At 49.7% G+C, this 15,935-nt stretch overlaps 1 protein-coding gene across 1 annotated transcript in view; it reads right to left on the reverse strand.

Moving 5' to 3' along the window:
* The window catches only part of smpd3 (sphingomyelin phosphodiesterase 3), a 565,394-nt gene that overhangs the window by 142,835 nt on the left and 406,624 nt on the right, over nt 1-15,935 (reverse strand). The window contains exon 3 of the mRNA XM_072518478.1: nt 12,798-14,434. Within this exon, the coding sequence (XP_072374579.1) occupies nt 12,798-14,138 (1,341 nt within the window). The 5' untranslated portion in view covers nt 14,139-14,434. The remainder of the gene's footprint in view (nt 1-12,797; nt 14,435-15,935) is intronic.

Genomic DNA, 15,935 nt, shown 5'->3' on the forward strand with positions numbered 1-15,935 from the left:
CATTAGGGAGGAGGAAGCACTGGAGGCGAACCCGAGGCCTGCCACCAAGGAGATGATGGCGGCCTCCAGTTCTTCCAAATCTCCTCTTCCTGACACAAGGTCATCTCAAGGGCAACGGGCAGAACAGCGTGGCACAGCCTTGCCAGTGACACCGGAAAGTTTGCCGGGGCCTCCCCAGCTTCAGGCCCTCCAGAGGATGTCCGCCAAGGGCATCAAAGGGCGCGGAAGGTAGCAGGCCATCTCCACCTCTGATGTGCATCCTGGGAACACACCTAGATGCAGCACTAGACCACAAAAGACCAAGAAGAGTGAGGAACACTGTGGGCACTGGTGAGGCCACTATTTGTAGCTAGGGGGAATGGAAATCTGTCACAGTAAAATGTTCACTATTAAAACATGTCACACCTCATACATGTGAGGACACTGTAACATTAATCTTCACAGTGGGCTTGTCCGCATCCTCGCCCCCTGTTGACCTCTGCCCCCCTCCATTCCCCACCCCCACGGACACAGTGGTCCAAGATCAAAAGCCCCGTTGCTGACTCAGAGGATAGGTGTGAGCGCACTGTCAGCAGAAAGACAGGAGTCAGATTTTGGCATAAACTGAGGAGCACCAGCGAGCTGTCATCACTTTCCTGTCTTGGATGGTGAGCCACTGACAGTGCCAACACAGGCCCATCACCCTGGAGTGATGTTACACAGGCCCTTGGAGGGTAGAACAGGGTGGTCGGAGAGGGGGTGGTGTGATGGAGGGGAAAATGGGGGAGAGGGATGGATTGGGAGAACGGGGGATTGAGGGAAAGGAATGAAATGGGGGGAAGGGATTAGGGGGAGGGAGAAGGGAATGGGGGCTTGGGTGAGTAAGGAAATGGGGGGGGCAGGGGGGATTGGAGTGCGTTGAGCTGACGGATGAAGCCTTGTCCTATGGGAATCTAGAGACGATGAGGGCCTCACCAGCCCTTCTGGCATTTCGGACACTTGCTGCCGCCTGTCCTCCATCCTCCGGCCCCTCCTTGGGCTCTTTCTCCGGCTCCTCCTGGTCGCCTCCTCCTCGTCAGACGAGGCTGCATGTCCCTCCTCCTCCTCCAGCGTATCACACCGCTGCTGTGCAAGATTGTGGAGGGCACAACACACCACCAAAAAGCATACAGCCACTTGAGAGATGGACTGCAGGTTACCACTAAAGCGGTGCAGGCATCAGAACTGCATTTTCAGCAGGTCCGGTGCACCGTTCAATGACAGCACGGGTGGCAACATGAGCCTCATTGTATCGGTTCTCAGACCTCCACACCAGCATCATCAGCCATGACGTCAGTGGAGATCTGTTGTTCGCCACAAGCCAACCCATCATCCTCGGATGGTCCTCGAATACACCAGGGATCGCCAAGTGCCCCAGGATGTAGCTGTCATGCACGCTCCCTGGATGGCGGGCACACATGTACATGCTACGGAGGTGGTGGTTGCACACAATCTCAACATTCATGGAGTGGAACCCCTTTCTGTTAATATAGGACACTCCTAAATGCCCCAGTGAGTGCAGGGTGATATGCGTGCCATCGATGGCGCCAGGACCTGGGGCATACCGACAATGGCAGCAAATCCTGCAGCCCGGGCATCTTGGTGGGCCTGGTCCAGCTGGAAGGTGATATAGTCTGATGCCTGGACATACTGAGCATCCGTCACCACCCGCATGCACCTGTGGGCTGTAGATTGTGATATGCCGCACAGGTCCCTGCTGGAGCCCTGGAATGACCCAGTGACATAAAGGTTCAAGAATTACCTTCACAGCCACTGGGAGAGGGTATCCTCCTCCTCCTCCATGGGGTGCCAAGTCCACAAGGACATGATACACGTGCTGCACTGTCTCTTAGCTCAGACACAGTCTTCTGCAGGATGTGGTGTCCATCAGCTCATTGAATGACCAACGCCTGTATACATTGGGCCGTTGCTGGCCTCCCCTTCTGGGTCCCTCCTCAGCCTGATGGGTGGCCGGGTCTTCATGGTCTGCGGCAGTCTCCTGCATCTGGTGTGCCGCCTCCAGCCTGTCTCGCCGCTGCTGCCTTTTCCAGCGTCTGGACACCTCGGCGACCAATAGCAACGCAAAGGCAGCCTCTGCGGGATCAACACCTGCAAACATTTTTTGACCTGGAAGGAATTGGAAAAGGAGAGAGACTGACAATAAGTGAGGGCTTCCATCCTGGGACCCTCAAATCCCCCAAGCCTCCCCCACCCTTACGTGTCCCGCCTTCTCTCAGACTGCCATCCAACGAGCCAGTTGTGCTGACAAACCTTGCTCTGCACACTCACCCGAGCCACATCAGGAGCCCCCAGTTCTCAGACCTTTGCCAGGAACATTAGGGAGGCCGTGTTCAGGTGCCCTCCCCTGATCCACACACTTACCCTTTGGCCGCAAGAAGATCCACAGTGCTGAAGTCCTGAGTTTTAGTCTTTGATTGCTGGCAGCTGCTACTATGCTGCTGATGCTCCTCGAGTTCAGACCGGGACGGGATTCCCCACTCCCGCGCCGAAGTGCCCACGCCGTCGTGAACGGCGTCGAGGTTCACGACGGTGCGAAACGGTCCCTAGCCCGACCGATTCAGGGCCCGATAATGGGCTAGGATCGGGGCCGCGTCATCTACACGCGTCAAGGCGGCGCCACATACATGAAGCGGCCAGCGCCGCATAACTGCCGTCACCCGCGTATGTGCGGGTTGGCCAACGTCAACCCGCGCATGCATGGTTGCTGCCCTCTCCGAGTCCGCCCCGCAAGAAGATGGCGGACGAATCTTGCGAGGCCGCGGAAGGAAGGAGGTCCTCCTTCAGAGAGGACGGCCCGACGATCGGTGGGCACTGATCGCGGGCCATCCCACATTTGAGGTACCCCCCGGTGCAGGATCCCGCCCTCCGCAGGCCGCCCCTCCAGCATTCCCGCGCTGTTCCCGACGGCAGCGACCAGGTGTGGACGGCGCTGGGGGGAACCTGCCGTTTTGGCCTGGCCGCTCGGCCCATCCGGGCCTGAGAATAGCGGGGGTGCCGGAGAATCGCCATCTTGGGTGTCTCCGGCGATTCTCCGGCCTGCGGCCCGCGGAACTCGACGGGGCCGTTCCCGCCGCTTGGGAGAATCGCGGGAGGGCGTCGGACCGGCGTCCCGGGAAATTTTGGCGGTCCAGGCGATTCTCCCAACCGGCGCGGGAGTTGAGAATCTCGCCCCCAGTTCAGGAATCAAAGTTTGCTTGACATGCTATACACTAATCATCCTCTGAGACATAGCACATGTGCACTCAATGAGGCACTTGAGAGTTGAGGACTGTGAAGTGCTATCAGAACTAACAAGGCAATCCCTCATTTGAAATAGCCTTCAGCTGGAAGCTAGAGGCTGCTCACAGTCAAAGGGTTTAAAATTGACTTTCAGGATGGAAACCACAGCAGGGCTCAATCCTGAAAGTGTTGGTAGGACAGCCAGGCTGCAGCTGTGGTTGTCCCTGTTTTGGGTTTCCACAATATTTAAAGATGACTTGAAGGCCTCGCAGATGCAAAGCCCCTCACCCACCCCCCAGCCCAGAGGCGACCCCCGACCTAGAACGCTTCAGCCCCCTGACCAAGCCCAAACTCCGAGGGCCCCCCACACACCCCGAGTACTGGGACAGCAGCTCTGGTGCCCTTGACCTGCAGGCCAGAAAATGGAAATGGCTACTCACCTCCCCACTTTCCCTCAGAAGCCATTGCGCCAGCTTCACGTTTTTAAAAAGGAGTACTGACCCCACACGATTTCTCGCAGGGGAGTCAGTTAATTCCCAGGCGACCTCTGCATTTGACTTCATTCTTGCTAATGAGATTGAATAGAATGCAGAAGAGGGTTTATTATATTCTCGCTCTCTTTGGGCGAGATCCAGAATTGGCCATCGGGTGCAGGCCGTGTGATTGCAAACTGGTTCCTGCCCGACGTGAATCTTTCCCGCTATTCAGCCGGCATGCCCCAATCCTTGCCGGGCGCAACGCTGTGTTTAAATCACACCAGTAGTGTATTTTAAAGGATAACTTAATCACCAGGCAAGTGTGACCTGCACCTGGGAAAGGGACAAGTGAAGGTGCCAGTTCCCCAGATGATAATGTTGTACATGAGTTCTGTTACAGAGATCTCTGATGAGGAATTTGATATGGTAGAATACAGAAGATGGGTATTGGGTATGTGAAATGAAATATGTAATGCATTGCAGGCTTGCCAGAAAGCCTGCGATCAATGCCAAGTAGCATGGAAGGGCCTGGTTCCAACTTGGCACATGGTTTTGGAGCTTGAGACCAAACTTTACAAGATGGAATTGATAGCCAACTTGTTAGCACACTTGTGGACCCGATTATGATGCAGCAGATAACGGCTGATATCTCAGCGTCCATTGCAGCACACGCAGAAGCCACCCAACATCCGAGTACAGCAGTAGAAGCTCAGCCTTCTGCAATGCAAGGCCAGCTTGCTGCCAACCCACACTATTCTCATGAAAGCCCCGCTTGTTGCCTCCATGGCTGTGGATACCAGTGTTCAAGGGGCTTGCAGAGTATCACAAAAATCCAGCAATCTATGCTCCATGGATTACTAGGACTGCCGATCCACTACCCCAGGGTAGTGGTGGTAGCTCCATAGAGAATAAATGTACTCAGGTATATGCAGTCTCCTCCACTGAAAGACAACATACCAGCCAGGCTTGGAAGCATTGGGGATCACTGTGTTGGAGCGCTATGACAGTCAAAAGCACACAGGAGATGGCTATTCAAGGAATTTTAATAAGGACACGGGGAATCCACACCAAGTGAAGTAAAGAAACATAGTTTTATTTACAGCACAATATATACCCTACCCGGGAGATCCCTATCGGGTTCCTGTTCTGGTCAGTACCCTAGCGAGGGAGCTTATACCCGGCAAGGGTCACAGGAAGATAATCATTCACACCCTGTAGGCCCTGCATAGGCTCTTACAGGAAAGTACAGGGCTGATTGGTCCACTTCTGCATGTTATATTTATAATTTTGCTTTTTAATATCTATTTTGTGGTGGCTTTTGCACTGGGACCAAGAGGATGTCATAATGGCCAGCGATAGAGAGAAAGTGTGGGACTGTTAATGAATAAGGAATTTGGGTTATGTTTACTCACACTGCAGTCAGCTGGATCAATCACAGGCAGCTCAGCCAGAAGGAAATAAACATTTCTACAATCCCAGCAACAGCCAGTAGAAATTAGTCAGCAACTAATCCAAAAAAGCTGATGATCCCTTCAAATAGTACTAGTGTGGTGCTGAACGTGTGTTCAGCTGTGTGAGGTGAAAGAAGGCATTAGCTGGAATGTTGATTCCAAAATGGTCTTGTTGGCATCAAATCAGTATTGCACTGATTGATGTTATGATCTGCCTACTCTACATACTTACACTGCATGTGCGCCAAAATGGTATCCTGCGAAGCTCACACCAGAAGTATGTGTATATGTCGCGGACGCTATTTTGATTCAAAGCAGCATTCATAGTGCCAAAGGACTGGGTGCTAAAGAGCGCCCCATGATCGTTTAGGACAAACATAAATATATCACATTCTCAGTCTTCCCCTCACCCACCTCCAGAACAACAGATAATGTTGGTAGGGAGCTGATGCGCATTCCGATTAATTTTACCAATAGAGGTCATGAGCAAATAAATCCAAGAAGAGCACCAGAGAAGTAGTATTGACTGGACAAAATCACTGAAGTCTAGGAACTCCATAGGGATTCTCTCCATCTCCTGCTGTATTTTCAGCTGGACATGCAAAGAACCCACAGAGAAATGACTGTTTTTGAGCCATTTCTCCAGTAGCTCTGCCTACCTCCCTTTGTGGTTGGCACCCTGAAATCTACCTGCCTTCCTCAGACATTCCAGTGCTTTAAAACCTTCGCCGCATTTCTTGATTTACCATTGTCCCCCTCCCCACTCTTCCTCTGCTATTCTGATGTTACCATTCGTACCATCTTTTGTTTTGATTCTTGATGAATTATCTTCTTCTGCCTTCCACTGTCATTCCCTTTGTCATTTCATTTCTCCTGCTTTCCGCCTTTGTCACAGACCTTCCCTCGAGCTCTTCCCCATGTCTTTGTATGCTTAAAATCTACTACATCTCTGAATATTTTTAAAAGATCAACTGCTTGAAATATTAGCTCAGTTTCTCCCTCCATAGATGCCGCTTGGCTTGTTGAGTATCGGATTTCCAGCATCTGCAGTATTTCGCTTTTGATGTTACTGGATTCTTTGGCTCTAACAGGGCGATGTTAGCTCAGAGAGGAGCACGCATTTCAAGCACCTTGGGGCGAGTCTCCCGGGCGATGTGCCCGGCACACATCCTGCTATTCCCGGAGAATAGCGGGAGAGCCTCTAAACGGCATTTGTGCCGGATGCCAAACCGTGGCCGATGCTCCCGGCCCGCGGCACTGGATGTAATCTGGTTCAGGCCCTGCAGATGAGCATATTTAAATGTCTATTTAAATATGCTCAGGTCGTTTCAGGCCAGAGTCTCCCGGCTCCTGCGATTCTCCGTCCGCACCAGCCCAGCGTGAAGGGGTTCAGGGGTCATTGGAACCCGGGGTGGTCAGGGGCAGGGCCATGCCTCCCGGTACCCTGGCAGTACCAGGTTGATATTGCCAGCGTGTGAAGAGCCACTGACAATGGGCAGGACCATGAAAGGGGGGCATGAAGGCGGTCATGGAGGGGGGGAACCTTCAGCAATCCCATACCAGGGTACTAGTCACTTGGGAGAGGGGCGCTTGAACAAAAATGGGGGGGGGGGGGACACTTTGAGCGGGGGGAGATTCTCTGCCGGCGAGTAGAAAGGGGAGGGGGCCGTAGGGCTGTCTGGAGACCGGGGCATCTCCAAGGAGCTGGCCTGGCTGGCATCTTTAGGTCCTACACATCCCACCAAGCTCCATAAAAAATGACTTAAGTGTGGGTGGATTGCAATATGAAAGTGGGAATCTCACCACTTTCCCCGCCAGGGACAACACGTAGAAAATCTTTGGGAGAATTCCATCTATTGACCAGCTGCCACCGAGCAGTCTTTGTTGGCAAAGTACAATGGGAGGAGCAATTTAGAGTGGGGTCAGGTTAAAATGTGCATGTTAAACACCCTTGTGATAAACTGACTTCATCATTTTCTTTGTCATTTTGGGAGTGTCACCCTTGGCTGATTTCCATCCTCATTGCCGATTCAGAGAGGGTGAACAGACACACAAGCGAGAATGAAGCCTCATGTGAGTCAAAATATACAAGGGAAGTTCTGAGTCATCGAGTTCCTCAAAACACCTGCCATGAGTTTACAGTAACTACACTGCAGAGTGCAAAAATGTGGAGAGGGAGATGGAGACCTTCTTAAGGCTGCAGCTGGTTGGAAATGTCCCTCATTGTGAAAGAAAGATTTACCTCCACTCATTGTGAAATTGGGAAGGTTTAACCTGCCTGCACCACCCCAGCCCCTCATCATGTAACTAAAATGTTTCCTTCCCTCCGCTTGCTTATTTTTACACATATAATGGAAAAGACTAGTGTTGAAACACTGTGCTGTAAAGTGTGGCTGGAATATTTGTTCTGGACCCTGAACCCATGCCAGGTGGGATGGAAAGGGCTGGAGCCAATCAGCCCCCCCACCCCCCGGCAACTTTTCAGCTGGGTGTGTGTGAGTTCAATTAGAGGTTGTCAGTGCACGTTGGCAGAAGTTGCTACTGCATGATGGCAAGAGGAGTCCACCACACTTAACAAAGAGGCATGCACAGGGTGGCAACTCTGGTCAGTGGACAAGATGTGGCCCAAAGGACCTGGATACAGTGCAGGAACAGGCTCAATGACCTACAGTGCTCTTCAAGAGTGAGTATTGATTCCAGATGTAACCGTCGAGAGATATGTCTGTGTGTGGCAGCACTCACTGAGGCTCACAGGTGTGAAATCCCCAGGCGAATTAGGCACATCTTCCTGTGCTGAACTAGGCAGCAAGTAATTAAGACAGGATGGGTGGCATGGATGTAAGGTGAAGTTCCGCAATGTGATGGGCACCTGAACTCTGTCTTTGTGGGGGGAGGATGGTATGTTCTGGCACATAGGGGGGGGGGGGGGGGTATTATTGAAAACACCTTTGTCCTTACAATCCTCACAATGCACAGGAACAAGGATGAAGAGTGTAGATGTCCCTAATTTGCTGATATTGAGTCAGGCGGAGGAAAGGTTCTGTGAGATGGCTTGTGAACGTGGAGCCAGGTTCACTAGTCATGGAAAGGCAAGGATCTCGGAGGAAGGTAAAAGTTCAGTGGGCAAGGAAGAGATTGGGCGAGGGTATAAGAGATGTAGGACAGCGGTTGTTAGTCTGACATGTGAAACCCACTAATCTCTGTTGCTTGTCCATTCAGAATTATTTGCTCAGCCAGTTTTCCATTCTGAGAAGCTCCCAGAATACAAGCATTCTGAGTTTTTAGTGCTGCTCAAGGCATATATGTTTTCCCTTCCTCAAATGGCACATCCTCGAGATTGCAGATCGACCCTGAAGATCATCCCTTGACATCAGAGGGTGACCTGCACCCTGATGCACCCATGTCACATCCCTCCTCTGCACCATGCACCAGATACAGGTGCATACGTGTTAAGCATTCATGCATAAGCGTTCTGTAGCAGATGTTCGTGCACAATGGTGAAGGCATGTCACAGTCGTTTAAGGCAAAGAGTCCCTAGCATGCCGCCAATTAGAGGATTTCTGGACATCAGGATGATGTTGAACCCGAGGCAAACGATAAACCTCTGGATTGTCTATTAAATGGCAAATGCTGAATGCCCAGCAGGCATTCTGGCAGAGATTCCTGAGGGTCTGCATGCCATGGTCTCTGCATTGGAGAGGTCCATGTGGAGTACGAGCACTGCATTAGCCCAGAGTTGTGAATGCACAGTCTCTTCCATAAAGAGAGGGCGATTCTGATTCTGATGGAGAGGTAGCTCCAGGAACTCAATCAGGGTTTTTTGGGATTGCATTCAGATCTGTGAGCCCACACACTGGCAGGTCACTGCCAATATGAGACATGGATGAGGCACCTTGTGGTTCTGCTGGCATCCAATCCATCCCTGGTGAGAAGAGAGGTTCAAATGAACTTCATATTGGCAGACAACCTGCAGCCGTGTCACTGACATTCTACAAACCTCCTGTAACACAACACAGTATATTTTCTGGATGCAAATTAGTCAAAAAATTATAAAAACAAACATTGCTTGTCCTTATGTATTTCATGCTCAGTAATTAAATGCCTCTGTAATTTGAAGGGCTCCAAAGATTCATTGGACAGCACTTGTACATAAATTATACATGATGTACCTCACAAATAAAACTGAAATTCAAGCAGCTACCTTTGTATTTCCTTAGCTTTGCAAGGCTAATGGTAGCTTCATTTTTATTGCTCACACCTCCACCTCTTTTGTGTTTTTCAGCTGTTATGGTGAAACTTGAGGAAGGAAGTTTAACAAAATTGCTCTGTGGGTTTTGTTGTTTTGAAGCTGACGGTTGAATTAAAAATGTACCCATTTCTGGTAGTTACAGTGTGTGTTTATAATGTTTTTTTCTTGTTCGTTGTAATTCACTTTCTCCTGCCTAAAAATCTATTTTACATCTTAGGGAAACAGAATTGATTTATTAAAGGCAAATCATGTTCAACCAACTTGATTGAGTTTTTTGGGTAACGGTGGATTGATGAGGGCATTCATTTTGTGCAAATGGGATTCCAAAAGGTGTTTAGTAAAATGCCAAATATTAGGCTTGTCAGTGAAGTCAAAGGTCACAGAATAAATGGGATAGTGGCAACATGGATAAGAAATTGGTTAAAAGGCAGGAAGCAGAGTAGTGGTGGATGGTTATTTTTCAGGCTGGAGAAAGATATAAAACAGAGCTCCCCAGGTGTTGCTACCAGGACAACTACTTTTCATGATATATATTAATGGCTAGGTTTTGGATGTGTCGGGCACTAATTCTGACATAGATTGGTGAAACGGCCAGCCACATGGCAGATGAAATTTAGTGCAGCGAAAAGCAAAGAAATACATTTTGGTAGGAAGTAAGAAGAGGGGCAGTATTATCAAAAACATACAATTCTAAATGGAGTGCAGAAACAGAGAGAAACAGGGTATATGCGCATAAATAATTTAAGGTGTTGGGACAGGTTTTGAAATTGGTTAATAAAAGCATATAGGATTATTGAGGCATACGGCGCAACTCTCCGGAAATATTTCCAAGTGCTGTCGTGAGAGGGAATTGCCATGAGTTTCCCAGTGCTCGGCTCGGCCGGCAATACAATTCAACGTTAATTGGTCCACTTAACGAGGCTTCATGGGCTTCTCGCCCCGAATGCCGGCTCGCCAGCTGATTCGCTGTGACTGCGCTCGCCAGCCCCACGCTACCAGGTTCGAGCAGCACTTAGTGTGCACTTGCTCAGCCATCTCCAGCCAGCTCGCCACAATGGTGCTGAGGAGACCGGCCCAAGATTCAGGGATGCTGACCTGGGGAGGCTCGTGGACACGATGGAGGCCAGGAGGGATGGCCTGTTCCCCCGAGGGTCCTGGAGAGTGAGCCACAAGGCAGTCAGTGCTGTCTGGGACGAGGTGACGGCAGCTGTCAGCTCAGGCAGTGTGACCAGGAGGATTGGTCTCCAATGTCGGAAGAAGGTCAACGACCTACACCAGGCAGCCAGAGTAAGTAGACACCAACCCCCCACGCCCCAACCCCCCAAGGGAGCATCACCCCGGCGACCCCTAACCCTCCCTCCACCCCAACCCTCCCTTCACACCCCGTCCCACAACTGTGAAACACGCGTGTGGCTAACGATACCCTCTCTGTGTCCCTTCAGGAAAAGCTCACCCATAATCAGCGGGAGAGGGCCCAGACTGGTGGTGGGATGCCAGACTTGAGAATCCTCACCTCCATCGAGGAGCGGCCCCTGGAGATGACTGGTGTGGCCGAGGACAGGGGGCTTGGGGGGTGGCACCATCGGGAATGGGGTATTGTAAAACACATTAAACTCCTTTTTGTACAACCATTATGATGCCTCTGTCACTTTCTTCTGCAATGCAGACCGGCCTCCGGACCCTTTGCCCCCTCCCCCTGGCACTCACCCCCCCCTCTGGCTGTGGACATGGCCTCGGAGCTGTGTCCCATCCCCTGGGTGTTCGGATGTTGTGTGTGAGGTGTTGCCTCCCGCATTGTTCAAGCAGTGTCCAGGCGTCAAGGTGTGATTGGGATGCTAGGCAAATGACTCTCACATGCTACATGGCCCGACCCCCCAAGTGGAATCCATTTGGCATGTGTGAAGTGCTCACTAATTACGATTGCCTATTCTCTATTGGCAATAGCTTTTAGCCCCGCAGCCAGAGGCCTCAGCAGTCAGTGGGGAGTATGGGTGATCATTGGAGTAGATAGGCAGGAACAAGGATTGCCCCCGAAATTGGCACATATGATCCAGGGGCTTGGACGGTGCCGTGAGCGGTTGGCCCCCGGTTGCCCCCCCCCCCCCCCCCCACCCCCCCCCAGCGCCTCCTCCCCAACCTCCCCCATGGCGGCCCACCCCTCACCCCTGCGGAGGGTGCCCCACCCGGGCAAGCTCCCCCCCCCCCCCCCCCCCCACTGCCAAGTACTGGGGCGGCAATCCCAGTGCCCCCGGGCTCTTTGCCTGTGACCAAAGGTGGCTACTCACAGAAGCCCTTCCGCCAGATTCACGTTTTTCAAAAGGAGTACCAATCAGCACCAGAATGAGCACTTGCTGTGGAGGCCGCTGAATGACAGGAGGCCGTTGGATATGGGGTCGCTCGTGTTAATTATATGGAAGTGGGGCTTAAGTGGTGATAATGAGTACTGTGTCCAATTCTGGGCATCGCATTTTAGGAAGAATGTGAAATCTTTAGACAGAGTGAAGAAAAGTTTGTCAAAATAGTTCCAGGGATGGGGAAACTCCAGCCAAGTGGATAGATTGGAGAAGCTGGGGCTATCTCCTTTGGGCAGAGAGGTTGAGAGGAGAGATTCAATGAGTCTAGACAGGGGAAAGCATTTCAATTGGCAGAAAGGTAAAAAAACACGATGACGCAGATTTAAGGTGATTGCCAAAAGAACCAAAGATGACATAAGGAAAAGCTTTTTCTGTGGTGAGTGGTTATGATCTGCAATGCACTGCCTGAAAGGGTGATCGAGGCAGCATTAGTTCAGACTTTCAGAAGGGAATTAGGTAAATTATTGAAGGGGAAAAAAAACTGTTGGGCTACAAGGAATGGGCAGGGAGTGGGACTTGCTGGACTGCTCTCAACAGGCTAATGGCCTTCTTCTGTGCTGTAACCATTCTACATAACCAGCGAATATGGTAATTCCTATGCATTCAATACATGTTAAACATTAGGAATGGACATAAATTCTAGCCTTGCCTGCATCCAAAATATTAAATTATAAACAAACATTAAAAAAATCTCTATCTCTGTAATCTCCTTCAGACCAGCCCCCTGAAATATCTGCACTCCTCTAAGTCTGGTCTCTTCAGCATCCTTAATTTTAATCACTCCACCAATCTGCAGTAAAATCTCGATATATCGCTTGGTGTCAAATTCAGTTGTATAATGCTCCTCTGAAGTGCCTGGGATATTTTATTACATCAAAGAAGCTTTATAAATACAAGTTGCTGTTGTTGTCAATTATTCCCTCATGTGTTGTCTCACTCAGCATTAGTTATTTTTTATGATTCCTTTTGCCGTGAAGACAAATAAACATTTCCAACAATTGCGGCCTACCTTAACAAACAGGGCACCCTTGTCTGCCAGTGAATCGTCTCCTTTCCCATTAGGATAACACTTAAATTCAACATCTAAAATTGGGTAACGGCTTGCAAAAAATAGCCCGCTGTTCAAAAACTTGAAGCTGCAGCAGCTGTGCCAAGCATACCTCCCCACATCATATAGTATATATTGAAAGTAGGGGTTTAATTGCGCTTTCAACTTCTCTGCCGCACGCTTGTCAAACACCTCCTGGAGGCAAAGGAAGTCCAGGTTGGCAGGGAAGAAAGCCGAAAGCTCATGGTCAAATGTGTCACCCAGGTGCCTCTTTTTCTTTAGTGAAGCCTTCTTCATGACTGAGGCCTTGTAGACAAATTTGTTATTGGGGGCACCACTGCTGTCCATTGCACCATCGGCAATCCTGAACTTGATCAGAGATTCTCGAGAAGCAGTGTTGCTATCTAAACTGACGACATCCCCTTCTCTCTGTTTATGGTTGGGGGTCTGGCATTTTTCCTCTTCACTTTCATTCTCTCCCAGCTGCTCTGCAGGCTCGGTTATGGTGACGTGTACACCAGAGGTGTCTACCTCCTTGCTTGGAAATTGGGTAGTCTCATCACCACTGATGCGAACAATGCAGGAGTTGCTGTCTCCATCATTCTGCTCCCATCCATGCTTGGAGTCCTTGCCATCCTCGCTGCAGTTGCCAATGAAGTTATCTCCTTTGTAATCCATAGACGAAGTTCGCCTGATGCCTGCGCTGTTTGCACGATTGATATTCTCGCCACCTTGGGGGCATGCCAGGCTGCTCCAACTTGCTGCACTTATGGACGTGTTGGTCGGGGAGTCAATGTAAATCTTAATTTGAGGTCTGCTGGCCCCGTTTCGGATTCTTTTGCCGACCTCACAGGATCTAATCTGGGTGTTGGAGAGGTTGGTGAAACGGGCTAAGGAATCTGGCAAGAGGCAGACATTGGCTGTGGCAAAGCAGAAGCTTCTCCCACCTGCTGCTTTCCAATTACTAGGCCCCGTTGCCACGCCAGCTTCAGATTTCTCCTCAAATCTTGAGTAAACGTATGGTCTCCGGGCAGATTGGAGAGGGGCCCAGATCACAAAGCCTATCAATGCGAATGGCAGAGAAGCAATCAGCAAAGCCAGGCAGATTGGAATGATAATGGTAAGACAGAGAGCCCGCAGGTAACATGGATCATCTCCTCTTTCATGCTTCTCATAGGTGGTAGGCAGAAAAGTCACCAACAGCCGGTCAGTCAACCAATAGCAGGGAAATATCAGTGCCCAAGCCAGGGAGTGAAGAGTTTGTAGGAAGGAGTTTGGAAAAGCGGATGTGTACAAAACCATGGCAACAGAATGATGGCTGCAGTCTACAAACTCCTACATCATGCCAAAGTCATCATTGTATTGGGAAAGTTGACAGGTATCTCAGATGAGTCTAGATTTAATCATCTAGGCGACAATTTCACCATTTTCTTTTTGAGGAAAGTGACGGCGTACAAGGGGCAGTGTTTAATAAGCTTAAAAAGCTGCTTGTCAAAAATTGCAGACTATGCAGGTCTGGTCTGTGCAGGTCCATTCAAAGCCCATTGGAAATAGTTCAGCTTAATACGTCTTTCCACAGAACGGCAGCAGGAAATCACCTGTAGGAAAAGCAAAATGGAAATTATTATGGATAGCATGAACTGGAATTTGTATGGTGCTGACAAAAGTGTACACTATGGGGTTTGTATTTGTTAAAACATCCACTGTCCATCTGCTCACTCTCCCATTCTCCAGAGGTCTGAATGTAGATAAGAATAACTGTATTTATCCAGTCCTCCAGTAGCACGTTCTAATATGTAGACAACAGAACTTATAACACATTTTAAAAGTATATTAAATTATTAATATTGTTCCCTCTTTGGCACGCCACGACATAATCAAACAATTTCAGATCGTGGATAGCAGCACGAGTCAGGGTACAGGAGTATTCAACACCTTTGTTTCCCCAGAAGCCAGTATTGCAGCAATTCTTCTTACTTTTGCTGCAGGTTTCTGCAGATCAAAGGGGTAAAATTGCAATCACTTTGAATCTTCCACTGCCATATTTGATATAGGAGAACATCAGCCATCAACAATCATCAGAGCTTTCAATGGCAAGGGCCAGGGGTACGGCGATTGTAATTAATAAGAGAGCTCAATTCTCCTCCTCTCAGATTATAGCTGACCCTGACGGTCGATATTTTATTGTTTGTGGCCCACTGTCAGAACACCCCAGTAGTCATGGTCCCCCAATTGGGATGACATGAATTTTATCAACTCTCTGTTAGCTTCCCTCCCCAATCTTCACTCGCACCAACTTATTCTAGGAGGCGATTTGAACTGTGTTTTGGATCCTAAATTGGATCGTTGCAAACCTAAATCTCATGTCCCATCTGGAATGGCCAGGGCTTTATCTTCTTTTATGGCACGGATGGGGGGACGATCGATTCCTGGTGCTTTATTGCACTCGAATGACAGGGATATTTCCTTATTATCACATGTCCACCTGGCATATTCCCGCATTGATTTTTTTCAGTTTAGGTAGGGCTCTCCTCCCTACGCTTGTGGCGGCTGAGTACTTAGCAATTGTTATTTCTGATCACGCCCCTCATCTTGGCTGGAGTCCGGCCCCACCCAACACCCACTGTGGAAATTAGACACTACTCTGCTGGCAGATAAATAATTTTGCGAGTGTTTGTCCACCTCCATACATGATTATATTAAATTAAACAAGTCCGCCTCAATTTCCCCTTCCACGTTGTGGGGGGCTCTTAAGGCCGTCCTTAGGGGAGGGAGATTATTTCATATGGAGTATACATGCTGAGGACAACAAAGTTGGAGCAGCCGAGGCTGGTGGATTCCATTCTCGAGATGGATCACCAATACTCACTCATCCTACTCGAGGGCTATTGGCAAGCAGGAAACACTTACAGTCCCAGTTCGAGCTGCTGTCCACTAACAAAGCTATATGTCAGTTATAGCATGACAGGGGTACTTTTTATGAGTACAGGGAGAAGGCCAGTCATCTCCTGGCTTGTCAACTCAAACGTCAAGTGGCCTCCCATGAGATCCCTCAGATAATCAATCTGGGCGACAGCCTCGTTTTCACCCCTCTCCAAG

Source organism: Scyliorhinus torazame, chromosome 10 (genome assembly GCF_047496885.1).
Source record: "Scyliorhinus torazame isolate Kashiwa2021f chromosome 10, sScyTor2.1, whole genome shotgun sequence".
In the NCBI taxonomy this organism is placed as follows: Eukaryota; Metazoa; Chordata; class Chondrichthyes; order Carcharhiniformes; family Scyliorhinidae; genus Scyliorhinus; species Scyliorhinus torazame.